The sequence below is a fragment of the Kwoniella dendrophila genome, chromosome 8 (assembly GCF_036810415.1).
Source record: "Kwoniella dendrophila CBS 6074 chromosome 8, complete sequence".
In the NCBI taxonomy this organism is placed as follows: Eukaryota; Fungi; Basidiomycota; class Tremellomycetes; order Tremellales; family Cryptococcaceae; genus Kwoniella; species Kwoniella dendrophila.
Genome location: NC_089483.1, coordinates 375,896 through 394,909, shown reverse-complemented (window position 1 = coordinate 394,909; position 19,014 = coordinate 375,896). Strand labels below are relative to the sequence as shown.

Sequence of the window (19,014 nt, the reverse complement as noted above, 5' to 3'; positions counted from 1 at the left end):
AGGATTGATCGCGCGTCTCTTTGAAGACAATGTCGCCTAGAACTACTCTGCACCCTCGAGCCGCTGGCTCGAGAGTGCGGATTATTTTCTACACCTAACCGTTATGGTTCGAGAATGTGTTTTTGCTACACGATCTGATTTTTAGGAAATTTGATGGTTTATATAGTCAATTTGTGATCGTGTAACGTATGATGAAGAATCATCGACCTACCACAAACATTCCTGCAAAGAATTGCATACTAAGTTTCCATTTTTCTTTTTCGCGGTGGTCATATCATCACGCCAGCCAAAAGACTCTAGATGTATTTTATCAGTACTTTTCAACAAGCCTCGTTGATCTCCATATGGAGTCCCGAGTTGACCATGATCATGACCGTGACCATGTTTACTTCATTTTGTTCATTTTTTGATTTCATTTAGATAATACCGAAAATACTTTATACCTATCCAAAATATCGTTTCCACCTTCTTCACCTTGATCGCCCTCATATAATATGACGATATTGTCGATCTTCGCAATCACGACTTCGAGGGATTATAAAAAGGTTACAACACCAACAGGATTGATCACGCGACCTGTTATTCTCAGTAGACAAGCAGGACAACTCGCAAAGGCACTTTGGTGAGGTGGAGACCAAGGCATACGAAATCCAAGCAGACTTGACAGGTATGGTCCATCGATGATTTCTTGCTAACGCGATCTGATGACATCAGTGGAAGTCTTAGTTCCTTCATATACCGCTTTGTTCCATATTTATTAGTAGGATATGAGTTACTAAATTTGCCATTAGATAAATGTCTGGTCCTTCCTTCATCCGCCACCAGCTGATAACGCACAAACCACCTTTCTTTCTTTCCCCCTATTCTCACTTCACAAGTGACCATATAGCTAATACATATATTTGTTGAAGTTTTGAGATCAATACGACAAAAAGAAATAGGTTGAGGAAAGGATTGATCGCGTGTCCTTTTGAGACAAGGCGCCTAGATCCACACAAGTGTCAACACTTGAGCTTCCGTGCAGTGTCCTGCAGAGAAGCCACAGCTTATTCTACACTTAACCGTTATGGTTCAGGATTGTGTTTTAGCTACGCGATCTGATGATATGTAAATTTAACTCGCTTATATATCGTTTGGTTTTTTTCGATCAAGGTATCATTAGGAATCTTGTGCCACTCAAAAATAACGCACGGACTTACCCATTATTCTTTCCTCCTGCTACTGTATATTCCCGTAGAGTTCATGTAGACCTTTAATCTACCTGGTTCAGTCAATAATGCAATAATGATCCATTCGACCAAAAGAAAAGATTTAAGAAGAGGATTGATCGCGCGTCCGTTTCAAATCATATAACTCAGAGAGGTATTTCGTATATTTGATTTCATGAGACAAGTCGTATCGCTGGGATATTCTTGGGCATCTCTGCACATGACCATGGTAATTATCATATCAACCACCAATAGAAGTTTAGAATTCCTCTGATAATTCAGTAACTCCATAGATGGTGAATATGATAATTACAACCTTCATATGCAGAGATGCTAAAGAAGTCCAAGTCGATCTTTACCGTTATGGTACAGTAATGTTTTTAAGCTAACGCCATCCATTGATATATCTTGTTAAGTGCTATATATACCGCAATTTGGGTGCGCTTTGACCTGCTGTTGGCCAAATTATGGGTCTTGAGAGAATGACCGAAGTCGCAAAGGGGTCATGCGTCCTGACTCTGTTTCTCTAATATTGAATTTTCCTTTCTTCCTTTTTCTTCATAGCATCTGAACGAGTTATGTTAGTGAAATTAGTGCGTTACATATACACCGCATCAGTAGTGAGTTTTCAGGTAAGTAGATAGATCAGAGATGACATATTCCCTACTTTCCTTGATTTCTTATCAAACAATCAAACTTTCAAGTAATCATGAATGTGATCGGCGACGCTATCACACATCAATGCTTACCGCCAAAAGAGACCTTTTCCATCCATGCAATGCATTGATCTACATTAATTTGTATTATACTAAACCACCATAAGCCTGCTGGATCAAACCTTGCCACGACCATTGTTCAGGTCTTTCTCTAAAACCAACTAAAGCATCTGCTCTAGCTAATCTTTCTTGTTTTGATTTTTCATCTTCATTTTTTGGTTCAATTGAAGTACAATAAAATCTTTGTAAAGCTAAAGCTAATAATTGTGATTGTTGTTGACTTAATAAAAAACCTGGATTCGTTTTACTATCTAATGAACCTGATGAAGCAGATGAAGGTGAAATTTCACCTCTCATTAAAACTAAATTATGTGAATTTGATAATTCTGGATAATGCGTTAAAACTAAATAAGGTTGTGACCATTCACCTTGTTTTTTGAATTCTTCTAAAGGTGTAAATATACAACTTGAAGTTAAAGGTAATTCTTCTTCGATTTCATTTCCAGCTCCACTTGATATAGTAGGTGGTAAAGATTGCGTTGATGTAGGATGAAATATCCATTGTAAATAAAACATTTCATATTCATCTGTTTGAACTTCCCCTTTCTTGTTTGCTTCTTCACCGTTAGAAGTTTCAGCTTGAGTTAATCTAGGTAAAGGTAAGACGAAAAATGGGTTTTTCTTGGCTACTGAAATCATCGATTTGTATATCGATGTAGGTAATGTAGCTGATAGGAATGAATTTGATAATGTTGGGTGTTGAGTATGGTATGCTGTCCATATTTGTGATATTGCGTTAGCGTCATGAGGCGTGAGGTGAATTAAGGGTAGATTTATGATAGATGAGAGGGGCTGTTTTGACAGTTATCGAAGAAAGTTATCGTAAGCTGATCTGGAAGCCAATGAGAACTTTTTGACTTACCTTGATACCAGCTCTATCACCTTCAGCTTGATTCGTTAAACCTTGCTTTTTCTTTACTTCTCTTTCTTTCAATCTTCTTTCTACAGCATCAGATAATTTTTCACTTGCATTTTTTTGACCTTCGATATCTTTCTTATGCTGTGTTTCACCTATGTCTTCCTCTTCGAATTTGATTTGTGCTGAAGCTGCATCTTTTGCTTTTTTAGCTTTTAAAGCTGCTTTAACTGATGGTGCTAATACTTTTAATTTCAATGAATCTAAATCTTTCACTCCTTCGCTATTAAGTTGTGAGATTTGAATCATTAACTAGATCTTCTCAAATTGTTGGAATGAAATATAAAAATGAATGCAAGACTTACGCTTTGGCTTTCTTGTTCAACTTATCACCATATTTTTCTTCAAATTCTTTACGTTTTCTTTCGATCAATTCACGAGGATGTAATTGATTTTCCAATTCTGATAAGACATCTCTTCTAACTAAAGAAGTTGAAAGACTTCTCAAACCAGTGAATCTCGAGATGCTAGACTGTCGTGTAGCAGCTGATCGTAGAGATAGACGAGATATGATTGAAGCCATTTTGTGTGTCATCTGTCCCAATATTTAAGAGTGAAAAGTAGGAAAATGTTAAAATAGTAACATCGAAATACCCACCATACTATGGTATGCTTTTGCCGCTTAAATTCGTTCGAATATATAAATTCCATTAAAAGTATAGTGGAGTCTCCACAATTCTCATCATCACCTAAAAGGGTTGCGAGAGTGAGAGTGAGGGATGTTTTGATGAGGATGTAGAGCTCAGCCATGCAATAACCTTGATTAATCTATATGCTGTTGCCTTACAACTTCGTCTTGAGATACAGACGCATGATCTCTTGGGCTGTCAGAATCGTTCTCATCATCTCTTTATCTGCTGCTTCGGTGTTTTACTTGACCGATAATCTAAGCTCATCCAAATCCCCACAAAACTCTATCGCGTCTGAATTCAATTTTCCAATCGATAACATGGCAACCCAATTAAAGCATCTCAAAGTATCGCCTAAAGAGGCTCATACAGCTACTGTGATTTTTCTACATGTGAGCCAGCTTCCTTAACCTTCAATAAGATGGAACAAAACAGCTCATATATATGTCCAAATTAGGGTCTAGGGGATAGTGGTAGGTCTGCAAGGCTTGATCTGATGTAATAGAAGGGTATCTTGTTAACGGTTATAAGTGTTTGATGTATAGGTCATGGATGGTTACCTGTTGCAAAAATGTTATGGAATTCATTTCCAGGTGTGAAATGGATATTACCACATGCACCAGGAATACCAATAACTTTAAATAGAGGAATGTATATGCCTGGATGGTTTGATTTATCAACATTAGATAATTTAACAGATTCAAAATATGATGATGAAAAAGGTATTTTAAAATCAATTGAAACTACTGATCAATTAATTCAACAAGAAATTGATTTAGGTATACCAGAAAATAAAATTATTTTAGGTGGTTTTTCACAAGGTGGTGTAATTTCTATTTTAACAGGTTTAACAACAAAAAGAAATTTAGGTGGTATAATTGGTTTATCAACTTGGGTTGCTTTAAATCATAAAGTTGATCAAGTGAGTTGATAATAGGATTTAATCCCAAAAAATATCTTATAACCTTAGTTTCTGAGTCATGTTTGTTACCGCTATATTATGTTACACTCATTACTACTCGTTTACTGATTAACATGCTTCTTCTTTCCTTGTAATTCTTTTAATTTCGAAAATAGATAAAATCAGAAAACGCAAATAAAATACCAATCTTTTGGGGTCACGGTACTGCTGATCAAGTTGTAAATTATGAGTGTGAGTTTTGCTTTTCTCCTTTTAGCTAAGCTCAATCACCCTTTTCCTTTCTTTTTTTATGAGATGCCATATCCCTCTGATACAGTTAAGCTGATATTGTATTCCTTATTCCATCTAATTTAACAGACGGTCAACAATCGATCGAACTTTTGACTAAAAAATTAGGTTTTCCATTATTGCCCTCTGGTACAAATTTCAAACGACCAGGATTAAGATTTGAATCCTATGAAGGATTACCACATTCATCTTCACCAGAGGAAATTGAGGATCTGAAAAATTGGTTAACTGAAGCATTAAAATAAAGAAAACTCAATGTATAAGATTGTAATTTTTAGAAGAAAGTACTTCGTTACGCTTCATCTTCATTCCAGGAATTCCCTGTTGGTTGGCTTTTAGGGGAAAGAATCAAATGGTATTCAATATACACCATAGACACTCTATAGAAGTATACCCCAGATATCTGTATGACTGTAATGAATGAATCATTCTGAGCTTTTCAGCTTAGTGTATAATCATATTTGCAATGGATAATAGGAGAAGTGTTTTCAATCAAGTAGAACTCAATTAGGGTTTTTTTACCATACTACGTATTGTCATACGGAATGATATGGGATCCTGAACACAAAAATATTGATGGGGAATTCATGCTCAAAACGTCAACAGCAACTTTCGAAATGTTTTCACGGCCAATACCTTTTTAGTCAATCTTTCGTTGATTGAGCACTTCTGCGACCGAAGTTCGATCTCTCTCGTTTCACAAATCAGTGAACCTCATTGTATGGAATTACTCATTATATAATATTGATGCATATGCATTTCATCTTTTATCTAATGATATTCCTGGAAACATTCTATGAACCATTCACTTCTTCTATCTTCGCTTCACCATTTTCATTTCCATTTACAGCTTCTTCAACACCACCTTCAGGAACGATACCATCAGCTAACATTCTTTCTAATTTTCTAACTTCTTCAGATGTTTTAGCATTTGTTAAAGCTTCTACAACTCTTCTTTTTTCATCTGGTGTCATTAATCTACCTTTACCACCTTTTATCGTTCCTGTTGATTTACTACTTATGGTAGATGATGTTAAAGCCGAAGATGCTGATGTTGTAGGTATAGATAATTGATGTGCTAATGAATTTGGTAATTCTGTCGATGGATCAATCAATAATTTCCTAGATGATTCTCTCAAAGAATCTTTTATTCGCTCATAATCTAATACATGTAAATTCCCTTTTGCCACCTGTCAACATCGAAAAAATTGTATGTCAATATTGTGACAGATTTTCATTTACAGATGATATATATATAATCTCGTAGTGCAAATGGGTGATACGGGATTAAGATAACAAGATAATGGAATCTTGGAATTTCTTCAAGTTCACAGCGTAACCGAACAGTCCGAATGTCGTATCAAATCAAAACACAAACTCACCTTCCACACCACAAACTCCTTATAATGCTCGTGCTGGGTTACAGGATTTCCTCTTAACACCAAGTGCCGTAATGATGTTAATGTTTCGAGTGGTAATAGAGTAGCGAGGGACGATATGGCATTGTTGGTAAGGACTAAGCATAATCAAGATTAGCTGATTGATTCCCGGAGAACACAAAAGCCAGCAACTAACCTAGTGTGACGAGGTTAGGTATCTGTAGAATGATCAACGCGTCAACGTTTCGGTCCTTGTCGGATCCAGAGTCTTGTCCTTACGATTGACTCACATTTGGAGGTAATGAGGGACTTATACTTGATATTTGGTTCTGAGCGGCATGTATAGCTGTTAATCGGGGAGCTACAGGTCCGCAAGTCTAAGATCAGCTTTCAATTGTTCGGATGTTAGATTGGAAGTTGATTTTGTATAAATACTCACAATTCGGTATATTACCCAATACCGTTATTGAATTGTCTGTCAAGTTTAACGTATCATAAGATCCCTGATGTGATGCCAAATTCTCTATTACAGGTATTTGTAAACCTATTCGAGATTTCAGAAGACCTATCAGTTATAACATCCTCTGAGAAACCTTGAAAGCAGAAATTTTCCACTAAATCTCGTTTGATATATTTAATGATAAAAGACCCACCTCTCAATTCTAATTCACGTTCCTTCAATGGGTTTAGATGCTATTTTATATCATTGTTTAGCCATGACTGATTATGATACAGTGATTTCTGTTTAGGAATGAGATCAAAACTGACTGAAGGTGCCTTTGAAACATACTACAAAGCAATTGTGTCAGTAATGATTGACCAGATCGCGGTGAGTGGGATAAGGAAGGAACATACATCTGGTGTAAGCCTCATCTTGAGGTGATGTCGAATTTATTTATTTATTTATTATCAACAACTTCTGAAATCTTTGAAGGCTAAATCGTCTGTTTTTCTCGTTGTAATTCTGGAATACCGTTTTCCTTTTTTGACGATCTTCTGTATTCTGCGCTAGAGAATCAGTGTTCTAGCTGTTTTATAAAATGATAGTGCCTATAATGTATCGCGTAAAATGATTGTCAATAAGTTGAAGATGAAAGTCAGAGATCATCTAATTTAATTGCTATCCAAGATAATCAACCTCCAGAGCTGGTATGGTGCGGTGATATACTATATATAAATGGTATTACCGTCAAGTGGCACATCAATTCACGTGGGATGAAAGAGACGAAAGACATTATGTAATAAACATATCATGTTATCACATTTGGTGCCCCGAGCGCGTTGTTCAACTTTGTTACGTGGTAGAGTTGATGCTTGATACTTGATTGTCCATTCATTCCTATTCAATATTTATATATACAATAATAGTATATTGAGCTCGTGCAAGATATCCCATATATATATATATATATCCTTACTTTCCTTTATATATATACCTGAGCCTTATTCTACTCTTATATACCGAGTTACTTGAAGTAGCGAACCGTCAAAATGGCTGAAGGATATTATGATAACCCACCACATTCACCTTCAGTAGCCAACAATACAAATGGAAATGGTTCAACTTTATCATATAACGGTGATGCAAGGTCATCAGCAGCTTCACCAAACGGAGATTTAAACTCAAGAGCTATAAGTCCTTCTTCATATCCAGTCAAACAAGAAAATAGCTCTACACAACAACATGGGTTAAATGGTAATGCTAATTCACAACAACCACAACAACAACAACTTGCAAGAAAGAAATTGGCAAGTTGGGTTGGTTTTAGTAATTTACCTAATCAAGTTCATAGAAGGAGTGTCAGGTGAGCCATACATATATCGTGAATATTGATATATCAGGTAATGATCAACTTATAATCATACTTATAGACGTGGTTTCCAATTTGTCGCTATGGTAGTTGGTAAGTTTATATACCTCGCACAGACCTTTATTCTTTTAACCTACACGTATGCTCGTTAAACATGGTATACCTTTGATACTGTTGCTGATCTATCTATATAATCTACAGGTGAATCTGGTCTTGGTAAATCAACACTTATAAACACATTGTTTGAAACAAAGTTATATCAACCTAAAAATATACCTCAACCAGGAGAAGATAGAGGTAAAACAGTACAAATTGAAAGTATCTCATCTGGTAAGTCAGCTTTTCCATAGTTGAAACCGCACGATGGATCTCAAGCTGACATTCAATCTCTGCCTTACGAATCAACAGAAATTGAAGAAAATGGTGTTAGATTGAAATTAACTGTTGTTGATACACCTGGTTTCGGTGATTTCGTCAACAATGATGAGAGGTTAGCTGGCCCATCCACGATTGATAGGAGTAGTCTTTAGCTAACCTCTATGATATCGTGATAACAGTTGGAAACCTATTGTAGATAATATTGAAGCTAGATTTGACGCTTATTTGGAACAAGAAAATAGAGTAAATAGACTAAAATTAGTTGATAATAGAGTACACGCTTGTATATACTTCATTCAACCTACTGGTCATTCGTAAGTTATCGCTCTGCCTAAAATTGCAAGTCCAATTAAACTGATTTCACGTATGAAATCAGTTTAAAACCTATCGATATCGAATTCATGCGACGACTCCACACCAAAGTCAACTTAATTCCTGTTATTGCTAAAGCAGATACTATGACAGATGAGGAAATTGCCTTGTTCAAACAACGGGTGAGTCCTAAATAGCTATCCTAGACCCTTCAGTCAGACTGTATAGCTAATTGAGGAAATATCTACAGATCCTTGCCGATATCGCTCATCATGGGATTCGGATCTTCCAACCACCTCAATACGAAAACGAGGATGAAGAAACCATACAAGAGAATGAGGAAATCATCGTGCGTTCATCTTACATCAGCTAACCGATCCTGGAGAGTGACAGCTTTAGCTGATAATGATAAATGACTGCTATTCAGAGTAAAGTCCCATTTGCAGTAGTAGGATCAGATTCACTTGTAGGATCACCTGATGGTCGACAAGTACGAGGAAGAGCTTATCCATGGGGTGTAATCGAGGTTGACAACGAAGATCATTGTGATTTCGTTAAACTTCGTCAAATGCTTGTCAGAACACATATGGAGGAGCTGAGAGAACATACCAACGATGTTTTATACGAAAACTATAGAACAGATAAACTCAAGGCTATGGGTGTTGCTCAAGATGAAAGTGTATTCAAGGAGACAAAGTGAGTCTTAAAGTCCACTGCTCTATCGATTAACAACGTAAGCTGATACGGTACTCATGTAGTCCTGCTGCCAAACAAGCTGAAGAGAGATCTGCGCACGAGGTGAGTTAATCATATGGTGGGGTAAACAAAACACAACATTTCAGTTTTACTGATTTACATATAACTTTTTGACTGCTCTAGACTAAATTAGCTAAAATGGAAGCTGAAATGAAAATGGTATTCCAACAAAAAGTACAAGAAAAAGAAGCTAAATTGAAACAATCTGAAGAAGAATTATATTTAAGACACAGAGAAATGAAAGATGCATTAGAAAAACAAAGACAAGAATTAGAAGATAAAAAGAGAAGAATTGAATCTGGTAGACCATTAACTCCTGAAAAAGGTTCCGTCAGTGGAGTAAGTCTAAAAGCGATTTCTCTCTATCATCGATTCAACTCATAATTAAATTTCAAGATAAAAGCTGATCATTTGATCTTTTTGATCCTACTAATCTTTTATAGCAAAAGAAACGATTCGGTTTAGGCAAATAGTCAAATTAAGATCAACAGTCCTGCTATTCTCATAAATGGCCCCTAACTTTCTACATCTCAAATCTCTTTAACGGTTTCAACTTTTTTTTAATGCCCTTTTATGTGTTTATACGTTCTTATTTCTCTTGCTCCTTGTTTTTTTTATCAATGTTCAAGATCCTTTTTGGATCAAAGTGTTAGAAGATGGAATTAGTCAATACAATCAGATTTAATCATATTCCCCTTGAACCAACATTATTACCCTTATTTGTGAATATGATATACACTTTCTCCCTTTTACTTGGTAAAAACAACGAAATGCTATGCTATTGGATTCATATCGATCACACCAAACATAAAGAAATACATTATATATGACAAAATTACATAAACTTATCACAATTAGAAATCTCTCTAATAATAGAGGTCATGAAATATACAAGATATTGAAAACAGATATGAGTTAGTACTAGTACCCGATAAGGACTACTGACATTTCTGCAACCAAACTAACTAGAGCTTAGTCCTAATCACCCCGAGTCCTTCTATTCCTACTACCATTACCTTGCATTCTAGCCCAATCAGAATCGATTTCTAATTGAGTTGCAGGAGTCATTTTACTTAAATCTGCTAAACTTCTACCTAAAGTTAAAGCTTGATCTCTTGTACCACCTACACCTCTTGATCTTTGATTTGTTGTACCTCCTCCACCGTTAGCATTAGTAGTAGTAGTAGCATTATTTGATGATGTTGAAACTTGACCTGAAGCTATACCTAAAGCAGTTGCTGTACCTGGAACATTTAAAGTACCATCTTTTATTGAAGATAAATCACCATTTAATATAGCTTCTGTAGCATTAAAACCTGATCCTCCTATCGTATTATTTGCAGCTGTTGAAGCACCTTTACCTCTTGGTCCACGTTTACCAGGTTGATGATGATTATTAACAGTTTGCTGAATATAATTCAATTGACCATTTAAAGGTGGATGTACAACTAAAGAACTTGATTGTGATGATATTATATCATCAGTAGATATTATCGCTAATGATGGTGTCATCATTGAATGTAATAATAAATCAGATGATTTGACTTGATTTCCATTTATATCATCTTTATTATTACTATTGGTTAAATTATGACCATTTACATTATTATTATTATTATGATTATTGGAAGGTGTTTCACCTCTTGAATTCAGCGTTGTAGATGTTGATCTATTCCTGAAAGGTAATTTCCTCGTTGGTCTAGGTCTGATTTGAGCTTCTAATAATGTATCTATATATCAATTGAAAGAAGGGAAAAAAAGGTGAAACTTTCAGCTATATAGGAATGTCATGCTAATTTCTGTCTTTACACCACTTACCTGTAACTACATCACCACCTTCTTTTTCATCTCTCAATTTCCTACGACGTTCTTCAATTGAAGCTAATAATCTTTGTCTAACTTGATCTCTTGCATCCCAATACATAGCTTCTATTGATTCTCTTTCAACTTCATACATTCTTTTAGCTTGTCCAGCTCTGTGAAGAGAAGGATTTAAAAATCACGAAGATTACATTTAGATCAGTTTCCTTCCCTTTCTTTATGCTTGACTCGGCATTTTTTCGACTCCTCGTCTACAAAACTCACTTATACTGATATTCGATTTCAGCAGCTTCTAGTAACGCATCCCTTTCTATCGATATTGGATAAACCCTCAATAAGTACTTTGCCGAAGTTGGTGGTTGCGCATTAACTGATTTATTCTCCAAGTGATATTCCTTATACAGAGCTGAAAATTTCCTATAGTAAGATGATCACCGTTAGTATGTTGCATATGTCGGAGCCATACTTGATTGACCCATCGAGAACATTCTTTTGCAAAGCATGTAGACCGTCTCAGAAAAAATATCGACCACTTACTCGTCTCTATTTCTCCAACTTTCATCATGTAGCATTTCAATCTTATTCACCGTTTCCCTTCTTTTCCTATCACGTTTAGATTCCGAATGTTGTGGTGGTATTATAGTGGGACCACTTCCCCCTGCTGGGTTTCTCGACATGATCGGGTACGTACTTGATCGAAGCTGTGTGATGGTATATTATGTATGTTGATGTTTTGAAGATTAACGATCTAAGAATGGGATGGTGTCACGAATTGAATATGCTAAGATGATGAAAAGCATCAACAATAATTGCTACAACTATACTCGTAATGGTAATGTTAAGGTTAGATAATGAATTCCGGATTAACGCGGGGTATATACAGTATAGTACCTTGTTTGATAACGCGTATCAACAGACAATAAAAATCACACGTCATACTTGCTAACACGTGGCTGCCCCCTTTAAACCGCCAGATAGTTATATATCTTCGCGTATAACAAGTTCAAGTTAGTTGATCAAAGTTAACAAGAGATTCCACAAAACATCATTTGTAGCTATAAACTTCCTCAACCTTGATATCAACGAAGCAGTGTCATACAAGCAAGATGGTTCAGCCACAAGCAGGCTCGTCAACCACTTTAGACGCAGATGACTATCTTTGGTAAGCTGATATGATCTCAGAGACTTATCTGTCAAGAAGCTCATATTGACCGTTATCCAGCCCATTAACGACAATTCGAGATACCCTACAACGTGCCGATTCTTCAAGTGTGTCCTTACCTAAACTTCAAGCTCTGTTATCATGGCACAAGAAAAAACTCTCAACACCATGGTCACCTTACACTCCACCTTCACAAGACTCAAAATCAACTATATCCAAAACGTCTTTCGTCCTTCCTCAAACTTCAATAACGTTAAGGATTGAAGAAGCGATACGTTCTTTAGCTGTCAAATTATCTGATACACTGGATATCAATGAAATATCGAGTCTATTGATAGTCAAGTCGTATCAAACTTTCAGTCTGGATGAGATAGATATAGAGAAAGAAGAAGATAAAGATAAAATAGTAAATAGAATCATACTATGGTATTCTGAAGAAGTATTAGCTTTACCACAGATTGTTTTAGCTATTTTGAAGATATCAGATGATCATTCTGATTTAGGTCAGATATGTAATGACTTGAGAATTGAATTAATAGGAGATGATACCTCAAAATATATTGAGGGTTTGTTTAGAGGTTTTAGTAATTTGGCTCAACAGAGTTTGACCGATAAACAGAGAGGATCTAATGCTCTTTTTTGGTAAGCTAATCTTTATGCGAAATTTAGGAAAGCATGTCGTCTGTCTAGCTGACAATCATCCATAACGGTCTCGCAATGTATAGGGCAACGCATCAGCTTCGATTACAACTACAACTTTTAACGCTACTTTTCGTTCTCTTGTATCAAACTCCTAATAGACCATCAAATATTTCAGAAGGGTTGATTAGAGGTACAATAATGTCATCATTTGGTTCATCACAATCTAATAGGGAAATATGGGAAAACGACATAGAATGTCAGAAAATTAGTATACGTATAAGAGATTTAATGGTTATAATTGGAATAGAATCATTATGTTTAAGTCAAATTGTTTCACCCTCTGAACCAATAGAAGTGATTCATGGTACTTTGTTGCAAAGCAAGGATAACATCTCATCAATACATCAATTTATTGTTGATTGTTCAAATGATTTAACTCCGCACTATCCCGAACCTGAACCTGGATCAATACCGTTACCTATATGGCCAATGCCGATCATATGTCTAGCTTGGTCAATAATACTTCGTTCATTACCACAAGATCGAATACCGTCCAACCAGGATCGAAATGATCCAGTGACCTGGCAAGATATGGCTATAAGAGCGCTTAGATTGCCTTCTGGACTATTCCCTTGGTTGGAAGTTATACTTTCTGGTCCATTGCCAGATTCCTCGAAAGATGTTAGCTCAGGAAGCGGAGAAATGGACGTAGGATTATTTCAGCGGAAGGTGTTCAAAGGTGAGCTGGTATTTGATCAATTTGCTTGTATGTCGGCTGACATTCCTCCAATACAGATCTTTTGATTGGTCTGTCTGAGCTTGTACAGGTGGAGAGTATAGCGGATAAACCAGGATTGTACCGAAGTTGGGAGCTATTGTTTCAAGGAGTGAGTCCCTTCTACCGTAAAGAGCTCGTTTGCCGATGCTGATTTCCATTTAGGGTACAACATCGGCGTCATCTCTCATTGCTGCCGATTTTTGGGTTGCGGACTTCCCTTACGAAGAAAGACGTTCATTACTGGATCGTAGTCAATTCCCATATCAGCCTGTCCACCTTCTTCGTGTCTTATCCTCATTGGTCGGGTCATCACTGACTGATTCGTCAGCGGATACTTTTGGAACCGATCCATCAGCTCAAGTACAGCATTACTTCACAAACCTACCAACCGTAACTTTTTCCGTCGACTCGTTATGGTGTAAATACATTGGCAAGGACGAAGCTGGGAAGGAGGTAGTGGAAGCTGTCAAAAACCTGATTTTACCGGGAGGTGGAAATGTTCCTCGAGGTTCAAGAGGTTTTATAATAGGTTCCGGAAATTCTTCACTGGTCATGTGGACAAACCAAATCATTTCTGGCTGGCCGATACTATTGGAAATATTACAAGCTGCTGCTGGTCTCAAATCGGCTGATGAAAAGCCTCAAAGTAAATCCGCTGAAGATAGCGTTCATGTGTCGGTCCGAGATATCGACATGCAGCTAGACACTTCCGATATACTGGCAGCCGGTATCAAGTTTCTCAATGCGGTACTTCAATCTTCAGCATACGTCAAAGCAATTGTTCTCACTCATCTTAGTCCAGAAGATCACCTGACATCAGGTCAATCATTACTTCATCTTGCTTTAACTGTTCTTCAGCATAGTCGGAATAACGAATTTTCCTTCGATTCATCAGTCGTTTCGAATGCTATCGACTTGATCCAATCACTCATTACTGCTCCCGAAAGTAACGTATGGCCGGCTTTAAGGTCTTCAGGCTTTTTCGATGTTACTGGAAAAAAGAAAGGCAGCGTGATTGCACTCATCCAGGCGGACTCTGTCAAGGGAGAACATGTTCTCACAGCTTCTGTACTGAGATTGGTGCATACTTTAATTATCAACGCGGATCATGTACCCGAATCAGATATCGCAATTTTACGATCAGCTTTACAGTTGGTTTTCGCCGATATTTGGAACAACTTTTCAGCTTGGAGATATAAAGATGTAGCGAAGAAATACGAATTATCCTCTTTACTCGTTGGTATCTTCGATACCGTTCTCAGTCATCCATTATTAGCCGATGGAAGTGGACCTACACCAGCAGCTCAAGTTTTGGTCGATTTGTTCATTACTTCAACATCGCCATTAAACTACCGACCTTTAGTAGATGCTGTCACGCAAGCTGGTTATCTGATCCCTCGATTGATTGGTTCAAGAAGACATACAGACGCTGAATTAGTGGTTCAATGTCTCGATGAAACTCTATCCTTCTTAGGCACACTATTCCGAGTATCCTCAATGATCGGTACATCAGCTATCGCTTTACCCAAATCTCTATTCGCTTTACCAGTTGCTATACCATCAGGAGATAAAGTTCAACTTGTTGATGCTTTATTCGAAATCGTGTTTTCACCCACCGCTCAAACAAGCAATATCCTCAACATACTGAAAACACTGCGAGTATACCTTGAAGTTATAGGTCAAGATCCTCACAAACCTTCGCTAGCCAGTATGCTGAGAAGTCCCAACAGAACGTTTGAGAAGCTCACAGATTTATCAACAAAAATAGATGATCTTGATATTCGTGCTGCCGTATGGGATCTTCTTTCAACCACAATAGCCACTCAGCCAGGATGCGTGCAAGCGTGTATTGGCACAATCACCGCAGATGGTCCAGAGGGAACACTCAAAATCGCCATAGATGAAATCACTTCATGGGAAACAACATTCAGAGAAGCTCCTCATACTTTATCAGCTGTACTGAATTACCTTCAATCGATCTTGAAAACTGCAGGAGCAGATAAGGCCATCTCACATTTACGCAAAAATGCAGATTTCTGGCAATCAATCTTTGATTTATCAACACGAATCGTTCCGGCTCCACCATCATTCTCATTATCAATGCATTCTGAAGATTTCACTTCAAAAATACAGAAATATGCTTATTCCGTTCAAGCTAAAGCAAATGCTACATCTTTATTATCTTCTGAGTTGGAATATGCCTTGAACAATGACAATGAAGATGACTCATCGGAAACTAAAGCTAGAACATTGGTTTTATCGTTGTTCAGAAATAATTCAGCTTTACAGGAAGCTACTCTGATGAGTTGTCATAATAGTTGCGTGCCGGAATTACATGAAGAGCAGAATAAGAAAATTATAGCGAATGGAGGTAATTTAGGTAAACTGAAAACAATCAAATTGGCCTCGGAAAGAGAGTATGGTAGATCTTACTTGTATGATGGTACTGTTGTTGTGCAAGGTTCAACCAGTCAACAGTCTACAGTCAATTTGGCGTTGGATCTACTCAACTTAAATTGGTCAATGCTTGATGCTGATATCGCTCTGACTCGGTCATTCCGTCAATTGGCTGAATCCATATCACCATGGACTGAAGGTGACAGCTTAGCAGTCAACGCTGCTCTAAGAGCTGGAGTAGCTGTAGCTGAAACGGTGTCAGAAGAATATCGAGGTGGAGATGTAATGCTTGCTATTCAAGTGGAAAAATTGTCCATTCTTGCAGTCCTTCTCGAAACAGCTTTTGACATAGAAGAGCAACAGCAACCCGATTCCGGATTGATACGTCAACTCTCATCATTCATGGCATTCATCGTCAATTCTCAGTCTTTCCCACCGATATTATCCCTGCGACATCCAAATCTTCCAACTATCCATCAACCTGTTCTTCGAATATTGTACTTACTCCTACAAGCAATGACACATTCCGATATTACCACTTCAAACGTTATTTCTCGGGAATCTTTGATAGACGCCGCAACGGTATTTGCACTCGAATCTGCTGATATCGTTTTTGACTCAATTATCAAAAGTCCTCAACCAGTCTATGCCGGTAATTTAAGTATGATCATAGGAGTTATTTGTGAACTTAGTAGATTGGCTTCCACCAGTGGTAATGCTTTATGGTTGGATAAAGTCCAAGGTTTCAATCTGATTGAACGATCATTGGAAGTTTTAGTCAGAACAAGAATTACCAATGATCAACTTCCTTTACATATATCGAGCGTATTGCTTTTACATTTGGCTTTAGCCAGTAATCCTTCAACAGCAGAAAAATTAGCTATATCAGGTTTATTACCTGCATATTCCGATAACGCTATAATCGTCCAAGCTGAACATGGTAAAATTATCGCACCAAATTCATTAGGTCATACAACACATGATGCATGGTGTGGCATGTTATTAGTTATCAAAGCTCTATTATCAACTTTACCTGACACCACATCATTTACAAAAACAGATGTTATACCATTTATCAAAGTTTCCAATCAACAATTATTGGAATCCATGTCTTGGAATGGTGAATCACCTATATCGTTACCTGGTTTGAACGAATTAGAATTGATTGTTGATGTATTTTATGGTATAATAAATGCTTTAGGAAATAATACACATCTAGTTGATTATTCAATACATGTAATTGGATTACTTAAAAATATTAGATATTCGTTGTCACATCCAAGACTATTATCAACTTTATTCATACCTTCAAATGAAGAAGAAAGATTTAATTTAGATCAAGAATTAAGGGAATCGGAAGAAAACGAAAATGAAGTTAATTTGTTTGATTCTAACAAAAATCCAATTTTAGCTTCAAGATCTTTAGTCTTATTGAGAATCGTTAGAACTATCATACTAAGTTTGAATGATTTAACAAAATCTTGGGAGATATTGAAAGATCAAAATTTAATTGATAGAAATGATTTAAGTCAATTAATACTTCAAAATGATAGTGATAATCACGAAGATAGTATTTCAAACGATTCAACTTCCAATGATCCAGTTGGTGTAATAAATGATTTATATACTATAATATCAAATATTATTACAGATGATAAAGAAACGAATTCAATTTGCGATCAAATTTTAGAATCAATGACATTGTTATCATATACACAATTGTTAATTAGGCATGAAATATTACCTGAAAATGAAAAACGATCATTATATAGATTCAATCAAGATTATGATGATGATGATGAGGAAGATAAAGGAAATATGGATTTAGACTCACCATCCAATAGTAGAAATAGAAGAAGAAGAATATCAAATGGTAATCATCATTCTCATGATAAATCTTCATCTACAAATAAACAAACCATGGCTTTGAGAGAATTAACAAATGATCTCAAATCGCTAATAGGTACTGAAAATAAGGGTATGAGGAGTGTGATCAAGAATTTAGTAGAGAAGAATTTTGGTGGTTCGTAGTAAGATTATCATCAGAATTATAACGTTTAGACATACAATCGAACAACACCGACAGCTACATTGCATGAAGGACCGAAATATATACCTGCATAGAGATATTAGAAATTTATATACCCTGATACCCTGATGGCTCTACAGTTACTGTTATAATGCTATAAAGCAAATGCAAATGCAAATGTAGTTATATTATGATGCGAATCACATCAGGCTACACATGAAATCATGATATAATAGGTTCACCTTGATCATTGAAATAAGCGGTATTACTCGTTTTGTATGAATGCCCAATTGCCTAAGCTATCTTACTAACTTTCGACTGCGTTGGACAGAATTACTAGTACACTTCTCAGAGTCTATTTCCAGACGATCTCCTACTACCATATCCCTAGAGAAGATATGGATTATATAACATGTCTGTATCAAATGAAGGTTTGCGAATGCTGAATTTACTTAGCATACTTCGAATCGTTAACTCAAATTCGCATAAAATCGCTAAACAACGTAAACGCTAGACAAAACAACGAACATAGATCAGTATTCTGCCAGTAATATTTCAGATCGTGTAGCTTAACGGTTAGAACCACATAGGTTTCAGATTCTTCCCAAAATACCTTCGAATTGCATTTGTTGAATACGATGTCATTCATACCAAATCACGATTACTCGTACCATGATTTGGTCACTAAATCTGCTACATTTGCTGTGGTGGAGATCAAAAGACGCTTATATATGTTGTAAGCGTACGAACTAAGATATTAGGTCAATCAACCAATATTTAGAAATTTACATATCGAAGATATTCGATATG

The 19,014-nt window shown here is 36.5% G+C and overlaps 6 protein-coding genes across 6 annotated transcripts; 3 read left to right on the top strand and 3 right to left on the bottom strand.

The window, feature by feature from the left end:
• Positions 1 to 2,011: 2,011 nt before the first annotated feature.
• L201_006009 (uncharacterized protein) lies at positions 2,012 to 3,423 on the bottom strand (the record flags this gene model as incomplete). The annotated part of the gene is made up of 3 exons (XM_066221734.1): positions 2,012 to 2,776; positions 2,847 to 3,123; positions 3,206 to 3,423. The coding sequence occupies 3 exons, from the start codon at positions 3,421 to 3,423 to the stop codon at positions 2,012 to 2,014; spliced, it is 1,260 nt and encodes a 419-aa protein (XP_066077831.1).
• Positions 3,424 to 3,849: 426 nt separating this feature from the next.
• On the top strand, positions 3,850 to 4,984 carry L201_006008 (uncharacterized protein; the record flags this gene model as incomplete). The annotated part of the gene is made up of 5 exons (XM_066221733.1): positions 3,850 to 3,921; positions 3,987 to 4,002; positions 4,075 to 4,451; positions 4,607 to 4,682; positions 4,809 to 4,984. The coding sequence occupies 5 exons, from the start codon at positions 3,850 to 3,852 to the stop codon at positions 4,982 to 4,984; spliced, it is 717 nt and encodes a 238-aa protein (XP_066077830.1).
• Positions 4,985 to 5,533: 549 nt separating this feature from the next.
• L201_006007 (uncharacterized protein) lies at positions 5,534 to 6,991 on the bottom strand (the record flags this gene model as incomplete). Its single annotated transcript, XM_066221732.1, has 8 exons — positions 5,534 to 5,929; positions 6,122 to 6,255; positions 6,315 to 6,336; positions 6,409 to 6,479; positions 6,558 to 6,662; positions 6,772 to 6,811; positions 6,887 to 6,907; positions 6,974 to 6,991. 8 exons carry the CDS (start codon positions 6,989 to 6,991, stop codon positions 5,534 to 5,536), a joined length of 807 nt encoding a protein of 268 aa, XP_066077829.1.
• Positions 6,992 to 7,609: 618 nt separating this feature from the next.
• L201_006006 (uncharacterized protein) lies at positions 7,610 to 9,848 on the top strand (the record flags this gene model as incomplete). Its single annotated transcript, XM_066221731.1, has 11 exons — positions 7,610 to 7,923; positions 7,991 to 8,022; positions 8,131 to 8,259; positions 8,338 to 8,419; positions 8,487 to 8,621; positions 8,684 to 8,801; positions 8,870 to 8,968; positions 9,047 to 9,315; positions 9,378 to 9,417; positions 9,499 to 9,705; positions 9,819 to 9,848. 11 exons carry the CDS (start codon positions 7,610 to 7,612, stop codon positions 9,846 to 9,848), a joined length of 1,455 nt encoding a protein of 484 aa, XP_066077828.1.
• Positions 9,849 to 10,353: 505 nt separating this feature from the next.
• Positions 10,354 to 11,873, bottom strand: L201_006005 (uncharacterized protein; the record flags this gene model as incomplete). Its single annotated transcript, XM_066221730.1, has 5 exons — positions 10,354 to 10,676; positions 10,731 to 11,105; positions 11,194 to 11,351; positions 11,461 to 11,613; positions 11,734 to 11,873. The coding sequence occupies 5 exons, from the start codon at positions 11,871 to 11,873 to the stop codon at positions 10,354 to 10,356; spliced, it is 1,149 nt and encodes a 382-aa protein (XP_066077827.1).
• Positions 11,874 to 12,302: 429 nt separating this feature from the next.
• L201_006004 (uncharacterized protein) lies at positions 12,303 to 18,206 on the top strand (the record flags this gene model as incomplete). Its single annotated transcript, XM_066221729.1, has 5 exons — positions 12,303 to 12,358; positions 12,419 to 13,000; positions 13,084 to 13,739; positions 13,796 to 13,887; positions 13,941 to 18,206. The coding sequence occupies 5 exons, from the start codon at positions 12,303 to 12,305 to the stop codon at positions 18,204 to 18,206; spliced, it is 5,652 nt and encodes a 1,883-aa protein (XP_066077826.1).
• Between the last annotated feature and the right edge of the window lie 808 nt (positions 18,207 to 19,014).